The 27669-nt window shown below is 45.8% G+C and overlaps 1 protein-coding gene across 1 annotated transcript; it reads left to right on the plus strand.

Annotated features, from left to right (window-relative positions):
• The first annotated feature begins 1887 nt into the window (after positions 1-1887).
• LOC141056816 (uncharacterized) lies at positions 1888-19022 on the plus strand. Its single transcript, XM_073553293.1, has 2 exons — positions 1888-2605; positions 15694-19022. Exons 1-2 carry the CDS (start codon positions 1888-1890, stop codon positions 17220-17222), a joined length of 2247 nt encoding a protein of 748 aa, XP_073409394.1. The 3' UTR covers positions 17223-19022.
• Positions 19023-27669: the final 8647 nt, after the last annotated feature.

Below are 27669 nucleotides of genomic sequence, written 5' to 3' on the forward strand. Positions count from 1 at the left end.
CCCAATTTTTTATTCTCCCAAAGGTAGCAGGGGAAATTGGACCCCATAAGTTGTTGTCCAATTTGCCCAAACAGTGGAAACCCCCCACAAGTGACCCCATTTTGGAAACTAGACCCCCTAAGGAACTTATCTAGATATGTGGTGAGAACTTTGAACCCCCAAGTGTTTCACTAAAGTTTATACTGCCCAGGCGTGAAAATAAAAAATCCTATTTTGTACCCACAAAAATGATTGTTTAGTCACCAATTTTTAATTTTCCAGAGCGTAACAGGAGAAATTAGACCCCAAAAGTTGTCCAATTTGTCCTGAGTATGCTGGTACCCCATATGTGGTAGAAAACTACTGTTTGGGCACACGTTGGGGCTCAGAAGGGAAGTAGTGACGCTTTGGAATGCAGACTTTGATGGAATGGTCTGCGGGCGTCATGTTCCATTTGAAGAGCCCCTAATATGGTTAAACAGTAGAAACCCCCCTCAAGTGACCCTATTTTGGAAACCAGACTCCCTAAGGAACTTATCTAGATATGTGGTGAGAACTTGAACCCCCAAGTGTTTCACTAAAGTTTATACTGCCCAGGCGTGAAAATAAAAAATCCTATTTTCAGGTCACCACCTGACAGCACGATGGAGGAGGTCCTTCTTATCCACATTGGGACAGGAAACCACGAGAGCTCAAAAGGACCCTCCCCTCGCCATCATTCAGTATTTTTCCTGTCCCACTGCGGATAGGAACGACGGGAGAAATCCGACCATTCCGAGCAGATGGTGATTTCGGGGGGCCCAGCCTTTCCCTTCCCGGCTCAAGAATTCTGCAGGCTGACACCCACCTGAGGGTCCCTCAGCAGACCCAGCGTAGCGCTGCTCCTGGGAGCCGGAGTCGCTTCCCCTGAGGTGGCTCTCGACTCCAGGCGTCGCCTCTGATGTCCCTCTGCCGGGCCGCCTCTACAGAGCCGCATCTAGTAAGCGGTCCCGACACCATATCACCGCCGCAGGGCATCTTTGCAGACCACCGAGGCATCGGAGCCACAGGTGAGGGGGCTGGCTTGGGGGGGACCGCGCCGCTCCGGGCGGCGGCGTCACAGGCCCTGGCGCCATTTCCGGGTCGCGGGGTCCACGTCACTTCCGGTCTCTCCGGCTGGCCTGATTGCTTCCTGGGGCCGCGTCACTTCCGGGGGACGGGCCCGGGTGTCTGCAGTACTTCCGGGTGGCGGTTCAGTCACGGCGATTCAAACTGAACCGCGCGCTCCCGGAGCTGGAAGCCGACAGGCGACGCCCCTCCAGGAGGAATCGGAGCAGGTCGGACATCGCGCGCACCAATTCAGGTGCACTGACTAGCGGCAGGTGGGCCCACACAGCTGTTCCTGCACAGAGATGGAGGATCAGGCGAGAACCGAGACGGGGTCTGATGGCCAGGGTCACGTGAGTACCTCAGCAAAGGTTACTGCAGGACCCTAAGTAGGCAGATCCCACAGGACACATATTCTGTGTATTTTAGGGGACCCCAGCAGAGAAGAAGGAGTCTATGAAAAAGGAGAAAAAGTGCCCAATCTGTGCCAAAAAACTAAAGGACACATGGCATAAGCCCTTATGTGACGCATGCACCAAACGCATAGTGGGGGATGAGCAAGCCACTATCATGGCTAACATGAGATCCATTATAAGGTAAGAGGTACAGGCTTCAGTATCAGGCCTGAGATGCCCCCAAACTCCGCAGCCGATCCCCCAGGTATCCGGTAAAAGGCCAAGGGAGTCGGACTCCTCGTCGGAGGAGGACCCGTCCGAATCAGGACTAGAAGTGGAGGAGATGAGAGAACCCACAGAGAAGGGGAAGAGATATCTCTTTTCATCCGGGGATACGGACGAACTGCTGGGTGCGGTAAGACACACTATGCAGATTGAGGAACCCCCAGAGACTCTATCGGTACAGGACGAGATGTTTGGGCGGCTGCGATCGCAAACCTCAATGGTATTCCCAGTAAATACGCATATACGAGCGATGATCCTGGAGGAATGGGAAGAGGCGGAGAAGAGACTCACGGTCCCTAGAGACTTTAAACTGCGCCTACCATTCGACCCAGAGGAGGTCAAGGTCTGGGAGGAAATCCCAAAAATAGATATCCCAGTTGCAAAGGTGTCTAAAAAGACAGTCATTCCCTTTGAGGACTCTTCCAATCTGAATGAGCCCATGGACCGGAAGGCAGACGGCCTCTTAAAGAGAGCCTGGGAAAGTTTGGCCGCGGTCATACGGGCTAATATAGCAGCAGCGTCTGTAGTGCGTTCAATGCACCTGTGGATAGATGACTTAGAGGAGCACCTTACAGATAGAACCCCAAGGGAGGCTATTCTAAAATCCCTTCCCCTGTTAAAATTAGCCACCGGGTTTCTAGCTGATGCCTCAGCGGAGACCGTCAGATTTACGGCCAGGAATCAGTCCCTGACTAACGCGGCCAGGAGAGCCATCTGGCTAAAAAGCTGGTCGGGGGATATACAATCCAAAAATAAGCTCTGCTCAATCACATTTTCGGGAGGCAAGGTGTTCAGGCCTGTGCTCGATGATATTTTCGAGAAAACCTCTGAAGAGAAAAAAGGTTTCCCAGAAGAGAAACGTAAAAAATATCAGCCCTTTCGTAGGCCCCGTTTTAACCAAAGAACGGACTACAGAGGGAAGGGGAAAACTGGAAGATGGAGCTACCCCAAAGGGGGAGAGAGCAGGGGCAGGAATAGGGACTCCATCTTCTCCGGGTCAAACTCCCGAAGGAAATTACGCCACCAGAGTAGGGGGGCGATTGCTCGGGTTCCTAGGAGAGTGGCAGCAAATTTCCAGCAGCCCCTGGGTGCTACAGGTGATCTCGCAGGGGTACAGGATAGAGTTCGACTCCCTCTCTCCAGGCCGATTTCTGATAACCAGCTCCCACCTCCATTCTGCCTCCCCCATGTGGCGGGACATTCAGGACCTCCTGACAACGGCTGCAGTCATCCCAGTACCCGCGCGAGAGGAAGGCAGAGGGCACTACTCGAGCCTTTTCTCAATAAAGAAGCCGTCAGGAGAATCCAGAACTATAATAAATCTCAAACCCCTAAACAGGTGGCTAAGATACAAAAGATTCAAGATGGAATCAATAAAATCTACAATTCCCCTCCTAGGGAAGGGGGTGGTAATGTGTACTCTAGATTTAAAGAGTGCATATTACCATGTCCCCATCCATCCAGACCATCAAAAGTATCTCAGGTTTGCAGTGAGGAAAGGGGGCAGGATCTACCATTATCAGTTCCGCTGCCTCCCCTTCGGTCTAGCATCAGCCCCAAGGGTCTTTACGAAGCTGATGGCAGAGGTAGTGGCCTACCTAAGAATCAGAAATATCACGGTGGTCCCTTACCTAGATGATTTCCTCATCATAGCAGATTCAGTGGCCCGGCTCAGGCTCGACTGTCAGTCTTTGATTTCCATGCTGCAGAGCTTGGGCTGGATTATAAACTGGCAAAAATCAGATCTAATGCCCAAGCCAAGAATAAAATTCCTGGGAGTAATATTAGACTCAGAAGAAAGAATGTCTTACCTTCCAGAGGGAAAACAGACCAGCATGAAGGAAAGGATTCGCCAGTTCGCAGGACAGCGGGTCTCTATCAGGGAGGCCATGAAAATTCTAGGCCTGATGACATCCTGTATTCCCTGCATCAGGTGGAGCCAGTTCCACTCTCGAGATCTACAACGGGCAGTTCTATCTTCCTGGGACAGAAGACAAAGCTCGTTGGACAGAAAGATCCGATTGTCTCACCGGGTCAGAAATTCCCTTTTCTGGTGGACTGTTCCAAAGAATCTACGCACCGGTGTCTCATGGATCCAATTCCCGGAGGTCATAATTACCACAGACGCAAGCCAGCAGGGTTGGGGCGGACATGTCCAAGGAAGATACTACCAGTGACGATGGGGTCGAGAGGACAGCAAGGAGTCCTCCATCTTCAGGGAGCTTCATGCGGTATGGAAAGTATTATCGTCGGCCCAGTCACTGGTGAGAAACAGGCATGTCAAAGTACTATCAGACAATACCACGACAGTAGCTTTCCTCCGTCACCGAGGCGGTCCAAGACACCCAGGACTACAGCACCTAGCCGAACAGATCTTCAGATGGGCAGAAAAGAACACCATTTCGATCTCAGCAGTGCACCTAGAGGACGACAAAAACCAGGTGGCAGACTTTCTCAGCAGGAGAAGAGTAGTCACAACGGAATGGGAGCTGAACAGCGAGAACTTATACTCTCTGAACCCTCTAGGGAACTCGGCAGGAATCGACGCTCTGTCCCAATCATGGAGCAGGGGCCTGTTATACGCCTTCCCGCCTCTCGCTCTCATACCGCGGACTCTCAGGAAGATCAACGAAGACAAAGCCAGAGTCATACTAATAGTGCCATTCTGGCCAAAGAGGAGTTGGTTCCCCTTGCTCAGGAAAATGGCAGAAGAAGAACCCATTCTTCTTCCAGAAAGAAGGGACCTCCTCCGCCAGGGCCCGGTTTGGCACCAGAAGCCAGAGGCACTTCAATTGTCGGCCTGGATCCTGAGCGGCAGGTCTTAAGATCAAGAGGCCTATCAGACGACGTCATCTCTACCCTGCAGGCGAATAGAAAACCGGTAACCGCCGCAATATACAACAAGATCTGGAAAAGATTCTGCAGCTTCTGTGGAGAGACGACAGTTGAGACTGACTGCCCCAATATCCCAAAGATTCTGGACTTCTTGCAGGCAGGGTTCAAAAAGGGTCTTAGACCCAGAACGCTAAGAGTACAGATCGCGGCCCTTAGTGTGTTCTATGACTGCTCCCTATCAGCACACCCCTGGGTAGCCCGTTTCTCCAGGGCGGTTCAGAGGCTGAAGCCCTTAATAAGGAAGTCGGTTCCCCCCTGGGACCTTAACCTAGTCCTCAATGCGCTATGTAAGCACCCATTCCAGCTAGTGGCAGACATAGGGATTGGTAATCTCTCGATCAGAACAGCATTTCTGGTAGCGATCACGTCAGCAAAGAGGCTAGGAGAACTTCAGGCCCTGTCTATCCAGGACCCGTATCTTCAGGTGTTTGACGATAGATTAATCTTAAGACTTGACCCGGCTTTCCTTCCAAAGGTGGTCTCAGATTCAAGCATGAATCAAGAGGTAGTACTCCCTTCATTCTGTCAGTTCCCTAAGAATAAAAAAGAGAGCGCCTACCATAGCCTAGACGTCAGGGAGTCGGTTCTCAGGTACCTAGACGCAACCAGGCCTTGGAGAAAGGATAATAATCTCTTCATTCAGTACAGTGGTCCGAATAAAGGGAGGAAAGCAGCTAAATCCACAATGGCAAGATGGATTAAGTCCACAATTAGTCTAGCCTATAGCACACAGGGGCAGAATCCCCCAGGGAACCTTAAAGCCCACTCAACCAGGGCCATGGCCACGTCATGGGCAGAGAGGGGGGGAGCCTCGGCGGAACAAATCTGTAGGGCCGCATACTGGTCCAGTCTGAGTACCATCTCTAGACACTATAAATTAGATGTGGTATCCGCACAATTGGCATTTGGCAGAAAGGTACTCCACGCAGTAGTCCCACCCTAGGATCAGTCTCCTTTGGTACTACTCCATCGTGCTGTCAGGTGGTGACCTGGAAAACGGTAATTAGACCTACCGGTAATTGTGTTTCCAGGAATCCATCCTGACAGCACTGTTAGTTCCCTCCCTAAGATATTCATCCGTACTATTGTGATGTAACATGTGTATGTGGAAATTTGTTGAATAAAAACCTTCTTGCATCTATCCAGATGTGTTACTTTGAGAAATCACTGAAGGATGGCGAGGGGAGGGTCCTTTTGAGCTCTCGTGGTTTCCTGTCCCAATGTGGATAAGAAGGACGTCCTCCATCGTGCTGTCAGGATGGATTCCTGGAAACACAATTACCGGTAGGTCTAATTACCGTTTTTGTGCCCACAAAAATGATCGTTTAGTCCCCAATTTTTAATTTTCCCAAGCGTAACAGGAGAAATTGGACCCCAAAAGTTGTTGTCCAATTTGTCCTGAGTACGCTGGTACCCCATATGTGGGAAAAAACTGTTTAGGCACACGTCGGGGATCGGAAGGGAGTGACGTTTTGGAATGCAGACTTAGATGGAATGGTCTGCGGGCGTCATTTTCCATTTGCAGAGCCCCTGATGTGACTAAACAGTAAAAAAAACCCACAAGTGACACTTTTTTGGAAACTAGACCCCCAAGGAACTTATCTAGATGTGCACCAACTAATCTAATGTTTCCGGTAAAGTAATTTAGTAGTTCATTGAGGTGTGGTACTTTTTGAAGCAATCCTTCATACACAGGCCAGGTTTTTCGGGGCAGGTGACGCATTGATAAATGGTGTCCTTGCGTATTCCGTTTTTGTAACACACTCGGCACCTTTTTTGCGATTTACCTCTTTTTCCAGTTTGCGGGACCTCCCCCGGGAAATGCTGACCTGGTACAATACGAGCACCTTCAGTTCCAGAAGTACTGGGGCCCGCTCCTTCCAGAGTGCCAAACATCAGGGCCTTAACCACTACCTCCTGGAACTCAAGGTACGACGTATCACTGGGGCATGCACATTGTGACAATAGGAATGCGTTGAGCATTGCCAATTGGACGATGTGCACGGCCAGCTTTTTGTACCACGCCTTGGCCTTTCTCAAAGCATTGTACGGTTGGAGGAGTTGATCGGAGCGATCAACGCCCCCCATGTTTTTATTGTACCCCAGCACACATTCAGGTTTGCGGACCTGTGTAGAGGTACCCCGTACAGTGCTGAGGGCGCTGCCATCACTGTGTATGGTGGTCAAGAGATGGACATCCCTCTTGTCCTTGTACTTGACCACCAGCAGGTGGTCGCTACATTGGGCCCTGCTCTCACCTTTTCGGAGCATCTGCCCAAGTAGTGTCTTCGGGAGGCCTCTCTGATTTTTGCGGACAGTACTGCAAACTGCGGTACCTCACGCAAAGAGGGCTTTGTAGAGTGGGACACTGGTATAAAAGTTATCAATGTAGAGGTGATAACCTTTATCCAGCAGTGGGTGCACCAAATCCCACACAATTTTCCCACTCATTCCCAGGTCAGGAGGACACTCAGGGGGTTCAATCCTGGTGTCCTTTCCTTTGTACACTCTAAACCTTTGGGTGTACCCTGAGGTACTCTCACACAGCTTATAGAGTTTGATTCCGTACCTGGCCCTCTTACTGGGCAGGTATTGACGGAATCTGAGCCTGCCCTTAAAATGGACCAAGGACTCATCCACGCAGATGTTCCTTTGGGGCACGTACACTTCAGCAAACTTTTTGTTGAAGTGTTCGATGACAGGCCGAACTTTGAACAGACGGTCAAAGTTGGGGTCATCTCGTGCGGGACACTGTGCATTATCGTTATAATGCAGAAACTTGTGGATGGCCTGAAAACGCGTCCGGACCATGACCATTCGGAACACTGGATTGTTGTATAAAATATCAACAGTCCAATATTTCTGAATTTCAGGCTTCTTCAGGATACCCATGTGGAGGACCCGGCCCCAAAACTGCGTCATTTTAACTGCATCCAGGAGGGGGTATGGGGGATGAAGATAGATTGGGGGGGTGAAGATAGATTGGGCAGGGGATAAGGGATCAATTAACACTTACAGTTGTAGTTTTCTTTCTTCTTTCTTCTGCAGGGATTGTGATGCTACAAGCTGTGGCACCACAATACCCAGCACAGGAGCTCTTGCTGCATCCAACCTCTCTGCAGGAATCCTCAGCTAGAGTGAGGACCCCTGCAGACAGGTCGGACAGGTCAGAGGCAGGTCAGGGGCAGGTCACAGAGCGGTCACGTCGCTGCTGTGACCTGTCATTGGTGGGATCGAATGATTACATCGATCCCACCAATCCCTGCTCTGCCTGGTGACCATGGTAACTGCCTAGGATTGGAGCTCACAGCTCCGTTCCTAGGCAGGTCATGGCCAGGTCATCAGCAGGGCACAGAGCGGTCACAGCGTGACCGCAGCTGTGCCCTGTGGCTAATCGATCGCGCCAACCACTTCCTGCAGGCCCTGCTGGGCCTGTCCTAGTCTCTGGCCTAGGATCGGTGCTATTACAGCACCGATCCGGGCTGGTACCGGCAGGGCACAGCGGCGCTATTGCATCGCTGTGCGCTGCGATTGGCGCGATCGATTAGATCGGCGATCGCGCCACTCTGGGTGCTTTTCTCCGGTGCCTGGTGTTTCCAGGCACCGGTCCTAGGATTGAGTACATCGGTACTCGATCCTGGCCTAGGTTCCTGTTTCAGCCAATCTGATTGGCTGAAACAAAGAGAATCGCTGTGATTGGCTGTTCTGAATTGAACAGCCAATCACAGCTCACAGAGGGGCAGGCCAGGGTGGAGACTGCCCGGGATGCTGAGGCCATCTATCCTGAGGTTAGATGGCGTCTGCATTTTAATGCGATCACCGCGACTTAAGTCGCGATGTCGCATTAAAGGGCATGACGTAATATTCCGTCCATGGTACTTAGGGCCCAGGCTACATGGACGGAATATTACATCCAATGAAGGAAAGGGGTTAATAACAGTATGAGGCTACTTTCACACTTGCGTTTTTTTGCTGCGCGTTTTTTTGCCCACACAAATGCATGGAAAAACGCATCATGCGTTGTGTGCGTTTTTTCGCGGGTTTCGGTGCGTTTTTTTGCTCATACCTGCGCATTACAATGCGCACGTATGCGCACCCATAGTCTACAATGGGTGTTTTGCTGTAAAAAAACACATTGCGTGCGCATGCGTTTTTTGGGGGCAAGTCAGACGCACAAAAAATGCAACAGGATGCATTTTGTGCGCCTGAGCGCACACTACAAAAAAATGCATGCGCATACAAACGCGTACAAACGCATGTGTATGCGCACTTAAGCGCACCCCATGTAAAATATAGGGAAAAAAAAAAGCACAAGTGTGAAACCAGCCTGAGTTACTCAACGGGAGTAACCCCTTTTCTTTTTTTCCTTTTTTTCTTTCAACACAACATTTTAAAACAGAACAGGAATACTCTCCCTTCCTTTAACGTTAGCACTTTCTCCCCGGCATCCCTGCTAGTTCAGGAGAAAACAATAAACAACAAAACATGAAAACATTTTCCTTCTCTGGAACACGAAACTGTCCTCTAGGACTGCACAACGGTGCATCGAATTCCCGGTAGTCGGGACCATCTCCTGATAGCCGGTGTTATGCCGATAGTAGGGGGCTCCACAGTCGTGGAGCTCCCGGGATGCTGGGAGTGTCTTTGGGGGTCCCTTTTTTTACGGGGGCTCGTGGCCTTCGGGTTCGACGATCACGGCTACCGCATAATAGCCGCGGGGACAGTACTCTTTATAGTATGACACCAAGTCCCCCTCCCGCAAAGCCCGGCCGTGACGGATGGAAGTCACGTTAAGATATACCTTTTGGCCGGTTGCGATGTCTCGAATGAACCCGTATCCCTTCTCCAGGTTGGTATACACGAGCCGCCCGGTGGATCGGGAAGCCGCCATGCCCGCCTCCTTTTTCGTGGAGCAGGCTCCAGATCTCCCACTCTCAAGCCTTCTTCTCTATGACCTCTGCAACCCATATGGCGGGTCCGTGGTAGGCCGTGGAGTCCGGTGGGTGGGACGCGGCTGGGTACGAGAGCGGGGCAGAGACGGCCACAGATTACGGCGGCCCAGCAGCTGCTGGGGCCGGGCGGCAGGCAGGGTCAGCCGTGGGTCACGGTGGATAGGCCACAGAGCCCAACAAGTGGGCCGCAGCCAGCTCCGGGAGTGAAGTGGACGCGGCCGCGGGGCAGGCCGCAACCGGAGTCGCAGACGGAGCCGGAGTGGCGGCAGGCTTCGGTGGATAGGCCACCAACTCTCGGTGGAACGTGGCAGGGATGGCCACAGGTGGGTTCCGGGGACACGGGCAGAGGCGTCGCTCGGCCCAGCAGAGGCCGCAGAGCCCTCTCTCACCTTCCCTGTTGCCGTGGCCTCCAGCAGGCCACCCCGCAGCTCCTCCCGCAGCCTCCGATCTTCACCCCGCCATCCGGCAGGGCTAGCCTCCAGGCTCGTCGGTCCCGCGGGGAGGCTCCCAGGCGATGTCTTCGGCGGCTGCTCCAGCAGGGCCCGCAGTCGCTCCTCTTCTCCAACCGATGTGCTGTCAGTGGCTCCCAGGGGCAGGTCTCCCGACGAGATTTGACCTCTTGACGCCACCGCCACTCCAGGCGTCCCAGACCGCGGCAGCTGCAACGTCGCATCCCATCCGGTGTACAGCAGTCGAATGGCGCCAAACAGCCGCAGCCGGTCTTCCAACCTGGGCCACTCCCGCTCTTGGGTGGGGCGGTGGTCGGCTTCTCTACCCATCATCCTGGGTCCAGCATGAGGGGGCAGATTTGATGTTACCCCAGATTGTTCAGTACAGCTGCAAACACCTGCGCCTCTTCCTGATACTGGAATATCACAGCCATTTTGTCCGGTTTTTGTACCGCCCCGGTTCTGACGACAGGCAATGATCCGGAACGAAATCTCAAATTTGTAATCCACAGGTGAGCAATTCAAGTCCTTTTAGGTATTTCTGCCACAGGTCTGCCGCTGAAGGTAGAGTATTGGCAGCGGCGATCCTGCCGACTACGCCAAATGTTGTAATGGCCTGGATTGGGGGGTGGTCCACTGCTTACCGTGACCAGATGACACAGACACCAGACGGAGGCAGATTTTGGTTGCAACAGGTCCGAGTTTATTGGCCGTCCTGACGAATGTAGCCATACACCGCAGCTCCTTTACAGCTCTCTGTATTCAGGCCCAGGCACCTTCACCTTCTGTCGTAGTGACGTTCCTCGCAGATCTTTCGCTGGGGCTGCCCTAGGCCTATCTACCGCCAGCGCTTCACCAGTCCGAAGTCGTCGTCCAATCTGTACCCCTTGGGCCTTGTCTGTCCTGCGGTTCTTTGTGTCAGGGCCACCCTCCTGACTGTCTCTTCCTGTCAGTCCCCTGGTCGAGCTCTCCACCATCGTCAGTCCTCCATACTGAGTCTTCTCCTCCTGAGCTCCTCCCGGGACTAGCCTAGCCTGGAACCCTGTCCTGTCCTATTTATCCCCTTCCTCGGGAATTTCCCTCCTGGGTTCTTATCTCCCCGCCCTCATGACTAAGTGGTTTCTAAAGCCCTAAGCTGCTGTCAAGTCCTGAACTACGCTCCCCCTGCCATCTTGTGGTCAAATCTAGGTATTGCACTCCTTTTCTATCTTCCCCAGCTGTTTCCCTTCTGTAATTGCCAATATCCGTCTATAGTGTACAAACCGTCCCTTCTTCCTTCAGTCAAGTCTGTCTGTCAAGTCACCTTCTCCACACTCCCTACAAGACCAGGTCCAGTCTTTCTGGCCAAACTTCCCTTTTATGATCAACAGTAAATGTGCAGTGAGGCCAAGTGTGAATTTCTGTACAATAACAGCAGAGTTTCCCTTTATCCTGACTTTTCAATTTGTATTAAAACCAACTAACTTCAAGGAGGATTGTGATAATCTACAGGACAAACATTCCACCTGTGCCCTGATAGATCTCTAAGCTGTGCGTGGCTGAGGGCTGTAATATACATTTATTCCCACCTGCAGGAGATGTGTTGGCTCCAGCCCTGGTTTCATGGATTCACTGCACATCATAAATTCCATTATGTTTTCCATCCTACAGAATTCAGATTACTGCACAATCTTTCCTCAAATGAGGAGAACTAATAGTTTCTCTACTCTTTTGGTCAGGACTCACAGTAGCTCAAATAGTTCACAGAAATGAATGCAACTCTGGTTTAGTGTTCTCCCCTCATATTTACTGTACATTGTTGTTGGGGATGTAAAATAAGTTTTTACTCTGTCTTTTTCTGCCTCTTCATTCTGTATGATAGTTTGTGGTGCATATAATAGCATTGATATTATTGTTGATAATGCCTATAATATTGTGACTATTGTGAGGCTTAGAAAAAAAATTACATCCAGCAAAATGTCACCAGCGATGACGGCGCCTGCGCAGTAGCATCTATCTCATATCAGGTGCTTCTGTGGTGTCAGATGGCAAGAAGAATAGTCAGGTAGCTGGGTCAGGAAGTACAGAATACAGAATCAGAAGACACAAGAGTAGTCAGTAAACGGGCCACGGTCACAACAGGTAATAAATACACAGGCCGCAAGCTGAGCACAGAGGACTGAACCAGAGGAGAACAGCGCTGTATCTGGCAGATTCCGGCCATGTGCTTTGCGCTTTAGTAGGGTGTGGTACTTTCCAATTGGCTGAAGTAGGGAGCAGATTACTCCAGCTGGACAGCAGGAACAGATCCCAGATGAGATTGGACTCACCATATGCAGAAGCCCTAATACAGTTGTGGCCAAAAGTATTGACACCCCTGCAATTCTGTCAGATAATACTCAGTTTCTTCCTGAAAATTATTGCAAACACAAATTCTTTGGTATTATTATCTTCATTTAATTTGTCTTAAATGAAAAAACACAAAAGAGAATGAAGCAAAAAGCAAAACATTGATCATTTCACACAAAGCTCCAAAAATGGGCCAGACAAAAGTATTGGCACCCTCAGCCTTATACTTGGTTGCACAACCTTTAGCCAAAATAACTGCGACCAACCGCTTCTGGTAACCATCAATGAGATTCTTACAATGCTCTGCTGGAATTTTAGACCATTCTTCTTTGGCAAACTGCTCCAGGTCCCTGATATTTGAAGGGTGCCTTCTCCAAACTGCCATTTTTATATCTCTCCATATGTGTTCTATGGGATTCAGGTCTGGACTCATTGCTGGCCACCTTAGAAGTCTCCAGTGCTTTCTCTCAAACCATTTTCTAGCGCTTTTTGAAGTGTGTTTTGGGTCATTGTCCTGCTGAAAGACCCATGACCTCTGAGGGAGACCCAGCTTTCTCACACTGGGCCCTACATTATGCTGCAAAATTTGTTGGTAGTCTTCAGACTACATAATGCCATGCACACTGTCAAGCAGTCCAGTGCCAGAGGCAGCAAAGCAACCCCAAAACATCAGGGAACTTCCGCCATGTTTGACTGTAGGGACCGTGTTCTTTTCTTTGAATGCCTCTTTTTTTCTCCTGTAAATTCTATGTTGATGCCTTTGCTCAAAAAGCTCTACTTTTGTCTCATCTGACCAGAGAACATTCTTCCAAAACGTTTTAGGCTTTTTCAGGTAAGTTTTGGCAAACTCCAGCCTGGCTTTTTCATGTCTCGGGGTAAGAAGTGGGGTCTTCCTGGGTCTCGTCTCCTACCATACAGTCCCTTTTCATTCAGACGCCGATGGATAGAATGGGTTGACACTGTTGTACCCTCGGACTGCAGGGCACCTTGAACTTGTTTGGATGTTAGTCGAGGTTCTTTATCCAACAATCGCACAATCTTGCGTTGAAATCTCTTGTCAATTTTTCTTTTCCGTCCACATCTAGGGAGGTTAGCCACAGTGCCATGGGTTTTAAACGTCTTGATGACACTGCACACGGTAGACACAGGAACATTCAGGTCTTTGGAGATGGTCTTGTAGCCTTGAGATTGCTCATGCTTCTTCACAATTTGGTTTCTCAAGTCCTCAGACAGTTCTTTGGTCTTCTTTCTTTTCTCCATGCTCAATGTGGTACACACAAGGTCACAGGACAGAGGTTGAGTCAACTTTAATCCATGTCAACTGGCTGCAAGTGTGATTTAGTTATTGCCAACGCCTGTTAGGTGCCACAGGTAAGTCACAGGTGCTGTTAATTACACAAATTAGAGAAGCATCACATGATTTTCCGAACAGTGCCAATACTTTTGTCCACGCTCTTTTTTATGTTTGGTGTGGAATTATATCCAATTTGGCTTTAGGACAATTATTTTTGTGTTTTTTCATTTAAGACAAATTAAATGAAGATAATAATACCAAAGAATTTGTGTTTGCAATCATTTTCAGGAAGAAACTGAGTATTATCTGACAGAATTGCAGGGGTGTCAATACTTTTGGCCACAACTGTATAACTAAATGACAGAAAACCAGAATAGTCGAAATCCCCATAAAGTGATTACATTTTATAAATTAATTCACTGAGGGTTATAATCCTTAGGAGGACTGAATATTGTGACTCCACAGCCTCTTTCCAGAAATTAACACGCAGTGGATGTTGGAGAGTGAAAATTACACATTTGCCATTTTATTACCCAGCACATAGTGCCCAGATTGTGCTCCAGGAGACACCGCAAATTAAGTGGATTCTTCTCACTATAATATTGCTAAATACAGGGATTCTAAGGCTGGGTTCACACGTGGCGGAACTCTCGCGGAAATTACCGCGAGAGTTCCGGAATTCCAATCCGCGGGAAAATCGAATTTTAAATTCCCGCGGAAAAACTAGCATTTTGCATGCGTAATTAGCTTGCAAAATGCTAGCGTTTTCCAAGCGATCTGTAGCATTGCTTGGAGAACTGATTGACAGGTTGGTCACACTTGTCAAACATAGTGTTTGACAAGTGTGACCAACTTTTTACTACTGAGGCCGCCTATGCGGCTTCAGTAGTAAAAGATAAAATGTAAAAAATATTTTAAAAAATTAAAAATGGTGTTATTCTTACCTTCCGACGTCCCGCGCAGCCTTGCCGCCTCTCTCCACGCTCCCATTCCCAGTAATCCTTTGCGAAAATGCCCGTGATGACGTACATTCTCGCGGGATCGCGACGTCTCGCAGTCATTCGCGATGATGTCGCGCGAATGACCGCGAGACTTCGCGATCCCACGAGAACGGACGCCATCATGGGCATTTTCGCAAAGGCTTACTGGGAACGGGAGCGTGGAGAGAGACGGGAAGGCAGCGTGGGATGTCGGAAGGTGAGAATAACAATATTTTTTATTTTAAGTTCTATTTTTTACAGGGATATGGTACCCAAAGCCCGGAGGACAGTCTCCTCTCCTCCGGACCATGGGTACCATCCGCAATTGTTCTGCTTACTTTTCGCATGGTGTGCACAGCCACATGCGGAAAGTAAGCAGAACAATGCATTCCTATGGGTGCGTGATCGCCGCGATTCCGCAAAATTAATGAGCATGCTGCGTTTTTTACCGCAAAGTGATTCTGCCGCGGTAAAAACCGCAGCATTAGCACAGCATTGAGGAATCCCATAGGAATGCATGTGATGCTTATTTTTCTTGTTTTCGCAGCAAAATCACGTGGTTAAAACCGCCACGGAAACGCGAAAAAAACGCCACGTGTGAACTCAGCCTAAATGTTGTTTGCGCACACTGCAAGACTCAGAAGTGAGAGCGGATTTTGCTGGACTGGTTTATGGAAACCTTGTTGCTTTCCAAAAGCCTTTGAGCCACTAATAGTGTGGGAACCTCTGTTTTTCCATTGACAGATGATGGACCTGAGTGGCGACTTGTTTTTTGTGAGATGAGAATTGTTATTATTTTTGCCTTCATAACGTTGATTGGTTTCTTTTTATTGGATATTTGGGAGGCAGAATGAACAAACAGTTGAACACCAGACACTATTGGTTCATCCAACAAGGTTTTTTATTAGACTGTGAACTGTCATTGTCTTGGTAAACAAGTAAAGTTTTTTACATAGCTTGCCATTTTTATGGACAGTTTAAATAGAAATGTTCAAAAATATAAAACTCAAGGATATTTTATTAAAAAATAATTATTTTTTATCTTAGCAGATAAGAGGGACAGGAGATCAGAGGGACAGCTGACATCTTCAAATTTTAAATCTGATGATCTTGAGATCCTACAAGATACAACTGAAGTGATTGCTATTACTCCAGATATACCATCATCCATTCACAGCAAAGATCTGTCATCTGATCCTATGAAACAGGTCCCATCTTCTGATTCATTACCGACTACTAAGGAAAATCAAAGTCACAAAAGAGGCATTAAAAAACAAACTGCTCCTAAAGCAAAGAAGTCATTTTCATGTTCAGAATGTGGGAAATATTTTATCCAGAAATGTAATCTTGTTATACACCAAAGAACTCACTCGGGGGAGAAGCCTTTTTCCTGTTCAGAATGTGGGAAATGTTTTAAATGGAAATCGTTTCTTGTTAGGCACCAGAGAACTCACACAGGGGAAAAGCCTTTTTCCTGTTCAGAATGTGGGAAATGTTTTAACCGGAAATCAGTTCTTGATAGCCACCAGAGAACTCATACAGAGGAGAAATCTTTTTCATGTCCAGAATGTGAGAAATGTTTTGCACAAAAATCACATTTTGTTAACCACCAGAGAACTCACACAGGGGAGAAGCCTTTTTCATGTTCAGAATGCGGGAAAGGTTTTATCCAGAAAGGAAATCTTGTTAAACACCAAAGAACTCACACAGGTGAAATCTTGAAGCCTTTTTCATGTTTAAAATGTGGGAAATATTTTAAACAGAAATCAGACCTTGTTATTCACCAGAGAATTCACACAGGAACAAAACCTTTTTCATGTTCAGAATGTGATAAATGTTTTGCACAGAAATCAAATTTTGTTACCCACCAGAGAACTCACACAGGGGAGAAGCCTTTTTCCTGTTCAGAATGTGGGAAATGTTTTAACCGGAAATTGATTCTGGTTAAGCACCAAAGAACCCACACAGCGAAGAAGCCTTTTTCCTGTTCAGAATGTGGGAAATGTTTCAAATGTAAATCGTTTCTTGTTAAGCACCAGAGAACTCACACAGGGGAGAAGCCTTTTTCCTGTTCAGAATGTGGGAAATGTTTTAACCGGAAATCGGTTCTTGACAGCCACCAGAGAACTCACACAGAGAAATCTTTTTCATGTCCAGAATGTCAGAAATGTTTTGCACATAAATCACATTTTGTTAACCATCAGAGAGTTCACACAGGGGAGAAGCCTTTTTCCTGTTCAGAATGTGGGAAATGTTTTACCCGGAAATCAGTTCGTGATAGACACCAGAGAACCCACACTGGGGAGAAACCTTTTTCCTGTTCAGAATGTGGGAAATGTTTTACCCGGAAATCGGTTCTTGATAGCCACCAAAGAACCCACACAGGGGAGAAGCCTTTTTCATGTTCAAAATGTGGGAAATGTTTTAAATGGAAAAAAAATCTTGATAGGCACCAGAGATCCCACACAGGTGAGAAGCTTTTTTCTTGTTCAAAATGTGGGAAATATTTTAACCGGAAGGCGCTTCTTGATCACCATCAGAGCAGTCACACAGAGGAGAAGCCTTTTTCATTTTTTTAATGTGGGAAATATTTTACCTTGAAATCAACTGTTAATAAACATCAGAGACATCACATAGGGGAGAAGTCTTTTTTATGTTCATAATGTTGGAATCGTTTTAACCAAAATTGGATTTTCTTGAAAAGGTTGTCTCTTGTGATTCCTCATGTTTGCTGACAAAAGGATAAAACTAAACTTTATTAACTCAAAATATAAAACTATACCCATAATTCACCCCCTGAAGGTCAGTCAGAAGATGACTAATAGAAAAAACATGTACCCCACGTTTCAATATATAGGGTGATTATATAGCAATTTGGCTATGGACATTCTTAATGATGTTGATACTTATAGGAAAGTAGCAAATTACCCTACTAGTGTTTGTAAAAATGTATTGGAATCTTTAGTAATGGAGGAAGAAAATTTAGGGGTAATTAATAAAAAAACTAAAACTTTTTTGAATATTTTCCTGTCACCCTGGTGTTTTACAGTCTCCCGAAAATGCACAAACAAATTTTTCCCCCTCCATTATGTCCAATTATATCGAGTATAGGATCACTTAACAAAAAGTTTAAGTGTTTGGATTGACAGACATCTACAAACCCTAGTTTCCCGCACACCTGGCTATTTAAAGAATAGTACTTCAGTGTTAAATCAACTAAAAACTTTTGAATGGTCAGAGTGTAATTGTTTTGTGTCTTGTGACATAATGAATTTATCCTCATGTATTCCTCATGAACAGGCTATAACAGCAATTACATACCATCTAAATAAGTATAGCTCCTACAGTGATTCACTGAAGGAATTTATTATTAGAGGCACAGCATATCTTGTAAAGTATAATTTCTTTATGTTTAATTCTGAATTCTATTTTCAAGTAACTGGAGCCCCGATGGGATCGCGATTCTCACCATCCCTAGCAATTTTGTTTGTTGCTTGTTGGGAGGAGTTTTTTATTTTTTCAGAATCAAATGTTTTTGCAGGCTGCATTGAGTGGTACGGCCGCTATGTGGACGATCTCCTACTCACATGGAGGGGTGATGTGGCGACCGTGCCACTCTTTGTGCAATATCTTAAGAAAAACTCCATCAATTTGTGGTTTACTTTTTCGTTTTCAAACAATAAAATGGATTTTTTGGATCTGACCCTTTTAGGTGATTGTGATAGGAAGTGCATACATAGCACTATTTTCCGTAAACCAGTCAGTGGTAACACTTTATTAAGAGCTGATAGTTGTCACCTGTAAAATATCAGGATTTCAATAATAAAAAATATGGATGCAGAGTCTAGCTAGCCAGCTCTGTTTAGTGGGTGAGTGCGTTATTCTGAGGACTTTGGCTCATACATCTGCTCCCTGCTTGTCAGAACTATAGGGCATTTGTCAGAACTGTCAATATGTGGCTATTTGGAGGTTGTAAATGGCTCCAAAGGCCATAAGCTTAAGTTTTTCAAGCGTAATGCATGAATACCTAATATGCATATTCCATAAGATACTAGCGTTCTAATATGGTAGAAGCTACGAACATAGCGGCAGATAACCATATGTGGTTATGAGACAGGAAAAATAGACACTAATGCAAGTCTATGGGTCAAAATAGTATAAAAGCCGACCTAACTCCTGTACAGGGAGATCTCCCATATCTGGAGAATCTCCAACACGGACCACATCATGCCTCAAGACCATATGTAAGAACCAATGAATGCTTGTTTTCTCTTCTTTTAATCTAATACTTATTTCTGTGTGCTATGAACTCACTTTTCTTCATTTTTGTAATCACTTTTTGAATGAACATTAAACAAGATTTAATTTTATCCACACAATTCAACATTGTTTTCCTTTTTATCCTCACCCTGCTCTTACTTAAGGAAAAAAATAAGAAAGAGATATTTTTTCTTCATTTTGGCGAGCCAAGGCCAGGCTAATCTTTGTGCTATATTTATACTCCTTCGTTTGTACAAGGGGAGAACTCTGCTAAAAACATCTGCTGTACAAAGCCTCAGGAATTCCACTATTTCACGTCACAAGGATCAGACAGAATCTACAGACTACGAGAGAGGATCCGTGTCTTCGACCATAGAAAGCTGCATGTGTCCCATCCAGACGGAGGGCTGAGGATTTCAGTAAAGACACAGAAGATCATCCATTGGATCAACCCAGGAGAGGAAAAGACGCTTGAAGTGGCTGGTTTTGCCACGAAACGCGTAGGCTTATTAAAGAAGTTTTTTATTATATGGACTGCCGAAGGTGCGCTTTTTTCTGGTCAGCACGGTTTATTCAGCCCGGCTCTTTATTCCACTTTGGATTTGTTTCATTTACTACCAGCGGGATACCAGCGACGACCGGACCTTTATGAGTGATTCCCAGTTTGTTGTGACTCACACAACTTCAGCAGGTGAGTCTAACTGATTGGGCTTGCTTGCTATTGTGGTTCTTCAAGACAATACACCCTATGTGCGCTTTCCATTTTTGTTTTTTCTTGATATTGTCAGAACATATTGAACAATTGGAGGATCAGATTAATACTCGGACAGAGTTATTGTCCAAATTACGACAAGACATAAAAAGGGTTTCTGCTAACACAAGATCAGCAGGTAAACAGGAGGACAGTGCTGCTGCCTCATCATTTGTACCAGACACACAAGATCCAGATGTTTCAGTAGAGGAATTAGAGGCAGTAGAATTACAACGGAAAAAATTACATGACAGAGAAGCACGCATTAATCTGAAAATACACGATCAGCTAATGAAAATTGTAAAAGACATTCCAAATTACAACGAACAGATAGACGCCTTTTATAATGCGGACATTTTTGAATCAAACACAGACAAATTCAATCTTAATGATGAACAAAAAAATAAGATATTCAAAGTATGGCTACCTTCACATATGGGAAAAAGATTACAGACCACTCCCAGATTAACCCCTTTACCCCCAAGGGTGGTTTGCACTTTCATGATTGGGCCAATTTTTACCATCCTGACCACTGTCCCTTTATGAGGTAATAACTCTGAAATGCTTCCATGGATCCCGGTGATTCTGACATTGTTTTCTCGTGACATATTGTACTTCATGTTAGTGGTAAAATTTCATTCATATAACTTGCGTTTATTTGTGAAAAAAATGGAAATTTGGTGAAAATTTTGAAAATGTCGCTATTTTCCAACTTTGAATTTTTATGCCCTTAAATCACAGAGATACAGCACACAAAAGCTTAATATGTAACATTTCCCATATGTTTACTTTACATCAGCACAATTTTGGAACCAAAATTTTTTTTTGTTAGGAAGTTATAAGGGTTAAAAGTTGACCAGCGATTTCTCATTTTTGCAACACCATTTTATTTTTACGGACCACATCACATTTGAAGTCACTTTGAGGGATCTATATGATAGAAAATACCCAAAAGTGACACCATTCTAAAAACTGCCCCCCTCAAGGTGCTCAAAACCATATTCAAGAAGTTTATTAACCCTTCAGGTGCTTCACAGCAATTTTTTGAATGTTTAAAAAAAAATGAACATTTAACTTTTTTTCACAAAAAAAATTACTTCAGGTCCAATTTTTTTTATTTTACCAAGGGTAACAGGAGAAATTAGATGTAAAAGTTATTGTGCAATTTGTCCTGAGTACGCTGATACCTGATATGTGGGGAGGAACCACTGTTTCGGCGCATGGCAGAGCTCAGAAGGGAAGGAGCGCTGTTTGACTTTTTCATTGCAAAATTGGCTGGAATTGATTGGACGCCATGTCACGTTTGGAGAGCCCCTGATGTACCTAAACAGTGGAAACCCCCCACAAGTGACCCCCATTTTGGAAACTAGACCCCCAAGGAACTTATCTAGATGTGTGGTGAGAACTTTGAACTCACAAGGGCTTCACAGAAATTTATAATGTACAGCCGTACAATTAAAAAATCACATTTTTTCCACAAAAATGATCTTTTCACCCTTAATTTTTATTTTTCCAAGGGTAACAGGACCCCAGAAGTTATTGTGCAATTTGTCCTGAGTACGCTGATATCCCATATGTGGGAGTAAACCACTATTTGGGCGCATGGCAGAGCTCGGAAAGGAATCAGCGCCATTTGACTTTTTGGCTGGGATTGGGATTGGACGCCATGCCGCGTTTGGAAAGCCCCTGATGTGCCTAAACAGTGGAAACCCCTGACAAATGACCCCATTTTGGAAACCAGACCCCATAAGGAACTTATCTAGATGTGTGGTGAGCACTTTGAACCCCCCAGTGCTTCACAGAAGTTTATAACACCCGGGCGTGAAAATAAAAAAATCATATTTTTTCCACAAACATGATCTTTCAGTCCCCAATTTTTTTATTTTCCCAAGGGTACCAGGAGAAATTGGACCCCAAAAGTTGTTGTCCAATTTGTTCTGAGTATGCTGATACCCCATATGTGGGAGAAAACTACTGTATGGGCACACGTCGGGGCTCGGAAGGGAAGTAGTGACATTTTGGAATGCAGACTTTGATGGAATGGTCTGCGGGTGTCATGTGCGTATGTACCTCCAGCTGTGGAGCAGACGTAAGCGGCCTCTCGTGCTCCCGGCGTCTGTGAGCTGCTCCAGGTGTACAGGACCTTTGTGATGTGAGTCAACACATGACCACGTCGGTTTCACTTGCTGGTGGTTGCGGCGGGGACCAATGGACTTTCCAACATGTTTCAAAGACTAACTGTCTTCTTCCTCCCTGAGACGCCGGGAGCACGAGAGGCCGCTCACGTCTGCTCCACAGCTGGAGGTACACTGACAGGAGGCTGCCACCGGCCGGGGCAGGCCCTGTAACTCGTCTATACCCCAGTGTACAAACCCCCCCCCCTCTTTTTCCAAGAGCTGGAGCAAAAAGCGCTATTTTAACCTGCACCGCTTACTGGAGTGAGGACTTCGCATCGCATTATCTTTACAGGTACCGCTCTCTGACTTGTGCATTTACTATTGAGGCTACTCTGCACAGCCGTTCACAGGCTGCAATTTGACTTTGATTTTTTTTTTTTTTTTTAAGCTGCTATTAAGGAGAATTACCCTGCAGTATATAACCTGTTCAATGATTTCAGGTTTTTACCCTCACTCATGCCTTTTTAGTTTTTAATGATTGTTCAGGTTGGAACTAAGATTGCCACCAGCATCTATAAATATTCTTTTTCCCTTAAGCACTTCTTCTGAGGTCTTACAATTGACTATTACTAATTGCTATTTTCTCGCTATTATCCAGCTACATAAAGAGCACTTATAAGAGGTTTGTTTTTTTTTACAAACACCCAATTTAGATTTCCCTCTTCTTTGAGTGTTCCAAGCGCACACTAATATTAGTAGTTAAATACTTTTTTTATTTTATTATTTTTCCCTAACTAAGGGGGTGATAATGGGGGGTTTGATTTACTATTTATGGCGGTTTTTATGTTTGGCAGCTGTCGCACGCTAAAAGATGCTTTTTATTGTAAAAATAGTTTTTGCATCACCACATTTTGAGACCTATAACTTTTCCATAATTTGACCCATTGAGTCATGTGAGGTCTTAATTTTTGCGGGACGAGTTGACGTTTTTATTGGTACCATTTTCAGGCACGTGACATTTTTGATCGCTTTTTATTCCGATTTTTGGGATGCAGAATGAACAAAAACAAAAACCAGCATTTCAAGAATTTTTTTTGGGGGGTGCTTTTACACCGTTCCACGTGCAGTAAAATTGATAAAGCGGTTTTATTCTTCGGGTCAGTACGATTACAGCGATACCTCATTTATGTCTTTTTTATGTTTTTGGCGCTTTTATGCAATGAAAACAATTTTATATAAAAAATAATTATTTTTGCATCGCTTTATTCTGCGAGCTATAACTTTTTTATTTTTTCACTGATGACTAGTGTTGAGCATTCCGATACTGCAAATATCGGGCATCGGCCGATATTCACGGTAACGAAATTCCGATACTGAGTTCCGATACTTTTTGCATATCGAATACCGGAATCGGAAGTTCCCATAATGCTATGAGGCAGTTTGATTTGATTCAGCCAATGAGGAATCCTAAGAAGTGTGGGCACATCCTGTTAGGTATGTAGGCATGTTAACTAATGGCATGGCTGTGATTGGCTGCTGAAATGATGTCATGATGCACTATAAAAGCTGCCGCCATTTTGGGTTCACTCTGCTGTGAATTCAGTTAGGGACAGGACGCTGCTGTTCTGAGGGACAGTTAGAGATAGCGATTTGCTATACTGTGCTTTACCCAGGCTACTTTAGCAACAGCTGTGTGAAGCTTTCTTTTGCCTTGCAGTGCTGTTCACAGCTGTCTGCAAGGTCTGTGTGTGTGAGTGCAGCTCACGCTGCAGTGTGTTCTGCAGCCACCTCTGGTTGTAGTCCGCTCAGCGTGCGTCACTGCCTCATACATAGTCCTTTTTTTGTTTTATTGCTGCTCATTTTTCCTGATTTCTCCTATTAGTGTGCTTCCATCCATATCCATCTACATTGGTTGCAAACACTATATAGGAGTAGACAGCGGAGCCTTTCAGTGCTAGTGCCCAGTTCTCTGCACTGTTCACGGCTGTCTGTGAGGTCTCTGTGTGAGTGCAGCTCACGCTGTAGTGTGTTCTGCAGTCACCTCTGGTTGTAGTCCGCTTAGTGTGCGTCACTGCCTCATACATAGTCCTTTTTTGCTGTAGTGCTGCTTATTTTTCCTGAATTTCTCCTATTAGTGTGCTTCCATCCGTATCCAGCTAGATTGGTTGCAAACACTATATAGGAGTAGATAGAGGAGCCTTTTTGCTGGCTTGTGCCCTGCGGCCCCAGCCAGATTAGTATTAGCCTATTTTTTGGAGCCTCATCTATTGCATTGTAGGTTACCTTCCTGCATTGTAATAGCTCCAAAAAGTTTGTGATACTATCGCTTTCACATCTTTGGTCACATCCTTTTTGAAAAAAAAAACACGTAAATAAAGTTCACTAAACACTCCACTTGACAGTTGTTTAGGCCACATTAGCTCATATTAAAGTGTAGTCCGCACACTTTATAATATTAGTGTTTCTTATACCTGTTAGCAGCTGTTCAGGAATAAGCACACTAAGCCCCTCCCTTGTATTTTTCTGCCTTTCTTTATCAGTCTACCAAGATGAAGAAGGCAGGGAGTAAGGCACGTGGGCGTGGAGTTTCAGCAGGGAGAGGACGTGGGGATTCTGTGCCTGCTGCGGGCACCAGTGACTCAGCATCCCCCAGTTTTACCAGGGAACATTCCTTTATGCGCAGCTTTGTAGGACCTCGCCGTACCCCACTGCTGCGGGATGAACAAATTGAAGCCGTTGTCGGATGGATGGCAGCTAACGCATCGACTTCAATTACTTCCACATCCTCTCAGGGCCAGGCACTGAAGAGCAACCATCTGTCTCTTCACCACCTGCCAAATTGCCCAGGCAGTCAGAGAGCCCTGGATAGGAGACATCTCTACTTCTCTTCTCTGAATCTCTTGGCTTGGAAACAGGGGGCCAGCCAAGCAGCATTCTAGAATGTGAAGAAGAGGGAGTATTGTTATGAGCTCATTTTCTCGTTCACCTTTGGTGTCCGATGAACTCCCTCTGCTGATGAAAGGAGGTGGTGAAACTGATTTGGATGGGAGAGACCTGTCACCTGAACAGGTGGCTTGCGATTGGACATCTGGAATCTCTGAGTGGATATAAGGCAGCCGACGCCCTGTAGGGTTGCTGGTGATTTCTCCTGCTCTGAGGTCTGGCCTCCAGTCCAGTTCCTGCCTTCTAAAGCTAAGTTTTGCTCTGCTATTGTTCCATGAGATTTTGTCTGATTTACTTAGTTTTTTGTTCAGCCAGCCCCGGCTGAGGCTATGCTGAATTTCCATTTTTGTCCCTGATCGGTTTAATTTCTTTTGCTCTGTCCTCAGAATATATCGGAGTGTTGATATAGGGATTTTGAAGTCTAGCAACTTCAGGGCCGTTTTTCCTATCAGACGTGTTGGGACATTTTTGGTAGGGCTTTTGCGGATTGCAGCCAGCATCTTTTCTGTCCTGTCCTATCTAGTTAGTTGGGCCCCATCGTTTGCTCTGCCTATCTTTCTGTCTGTGTTTGTGTTTTCATCTTTTTTCACCAACAATACATGTTGGGGGCTGTCTATTGCTTTGGGGTCTGCTCTGGGGCAGTTTAGATTTCCCCTTTCTTTCTTTAGGCTTATTTAGCTCTCCGGCTGTGACGAGGTGTCTAGGACCACCGTAGGCACGCTCCACGGCTACTGTTAGTTGATGTGAACAGGATCCGGGGTCTGCAATCCGCTAGCTACCAACCTCTCCGGTTTTCTGGACTTAGCTTGCCTTTTTGTTTTTTCCTCCTCCGGTGACTCATTCATAACAGTCTCCCCTGTTATGAATGGGTCACTGAGGAGGAAAACAAGACTAAGCTAAGTCACAGAAAACCAGAGCGTTTGGTAACTAAGCAGATTGCAGACCCCTGATCCTATCTACACAACTAGCAGTAGCCCTGGAGCGTACCTACGATGATTCTTGATGCCTCGTCACAGCCGGAGGACTAAATAAGCCTAAAGCAAGAAAGGGGAAATCTAAACTGCCCCAGAGCAGACCCCAAAGGAATAGACAGCCCCCACACATGTATTGATGGTGAGACAAGATGAAAGCACAAACACAGGTAGGAAAATAGACTGAGCAAACGATGGGGCCCACACTAACTAGAAAGGACAGGAAAGGAAAGATACTGTCTGCAATCAAGCCAAAAAAACACTGCAAAAATGTCCATCACTTCTGACAGCAAAAAAAACCCTGAAGTCACTAGACTTCTCACACTATTTCAGCACTCTGGCATATTCTGAGAACAGAGCAAAAAGAGGCCAATCTAATAAGGGACAAAAAGCAAACTGGCACATACAGTGACATAAGAATGGAAATTCAGCACAGCCCCAGCCGGGGCTGGCTGACCACACAAAAAACTGAATAGACCAAACCAAAACAAATGTGAACATTAGCAGAGAACACTTAGCTTGAGAAGGCAGGAACTGAACTGGAAACCAAGACCTCAGGAGGCAGGAAAAAATCACCAGCATGGGAATAGGGAGTCGGCTGTCTTAAATCCAGTCCGAGACTCCAGATGTCCTATCCTCATTATCAGGTGGCATGTCTCTGTTAATTAGATCACCTTCATTACCTCCTGCCACCACCAGAGGGAGCCCGGAAAGAGAACTCACAACTCCTCTGTCAGCACAACCAGCTCCCTCACCAGAGGCAGACCACAAAATGAGTTCACAACACTCCCCCTTCCACTGACCCACTGGGATAATAGCTGCTGTGACTTCAGATCTTCCAGGGTCACTACACCAGCTGTGGCACCCACACACACAGGGGGTGATGACAAGCGTAGGAAAATGACTGTCCATACAAGGCCAGTTGATCAGAGGATCACAACCTGGCTTCATCTTCCAGGGTCGCTACCACACCTGTGGCCCGCACACAAAGAGGAGGTAACAATAAGTGCTGGAAGATGACAGTCCATTGAGTCCATACAAGGTACAAGGCCAGTTGATCCGAGGATCACAACCTGGCTTCTCCAAATGTAGCCATGGTTCAGTGATGGTCAATGGAGCAGATCTGTATTCTTCCAACCAAGGCTGAAAACCCCTAGGATGTTTCCTATAGAATGATAGATCCGTGTCCCTTGTGATGATGTTGTGGCTGCTGTCCTGTCTCTTGTCCTTTGGATGTATAGATGTCTTGGCAGACTCTCTCTGGCTGTTTCTCTCAGTCTCTTTATACAGAGGCCTGTAACCTATTTTTAGACTTAACAAGTGTCCCTCACTCAGTATTTACATGAAGGGTAAGAATGCAGATGAGATTATTATAGCATTATTTGATTATTTAAACTATTTACATAGTTTTTCCCTCTCTGCTTTAGAAGTCAACAAACTGGCTCCATAACCCAATGCATAATTAGCATATCAGCAAACATCAGTAGTGATTTAAGAATAAGCACACAATAAAAGTCAATATTCCAGGCTTACACGAACAAAAGTCTGTTTTCTTGACCAACTAGATATCAACACTTAACTTTGAAAGCCACCATACAGAAAACATTCTATTATTCTTCGTTGCTAAAAAAAATAGTTGTCTGGTTAATTAACATACAATGCTGTATGTCTTCACAATGCCAAAAGTAAAAAAAAGTTTTTAAAAATATAAAAAAATGTAAAAGTTCAAGTCACCCCTCTTTCGCTCCTTTCAAAATAAAACAAAAAAAAATCAAACATACACATATTTGTTATAGCCGCGTTCAGAATCTCCCGATCTATCAATATAAAAAAAGAATTAACCTGATCGCTAAATGGCGTAACGAGAAAAAATGTCAAAATGGCAGAATTACTTTTTTTGGTCGCTGCAACATTACATTAAAATGCAATAAAGGGCGATCAAAAGATCCTATCTGCACCAAAATGGTTTCCATTAAAAACCTCA

Source organism: Dendrobates tinctorius, unplaced genomic scaffold (genome assembly GCF_039654945.1).
Source record: "Dendrobates tinctorius isolate UK_male_01 unplaced genomic scaffold, ASM3965494v1 ptg000200l, whole genome shotgun sequence".
Taxonomy (NCBI): domain Eukaryota; kingdom Metazoa; phylum Chordata; class Amphibia; order Anura; family Dendrobatidae; genus Dendrobates; species Dendrobates tinctorius.

What these genes read in the sequence shown, in the direction of transcription:
- LOC141056816 (XM_073553293.1), top strand. Translation starts at nt 1,888, where the DNA reads ATGCAGATTGAGGAACCCCCAGAGACTCTATCGGTACAGGACGAGATG. An exon ending in AGGTTTCCCAGAAGAGAAAC is followed by an intron (nt 2,606 to 15,693) that starts GTAAAAAATATC and finishes TTATCTTAGCAG; the next exon opens with ATAAGAGGGACAGGAGATCA.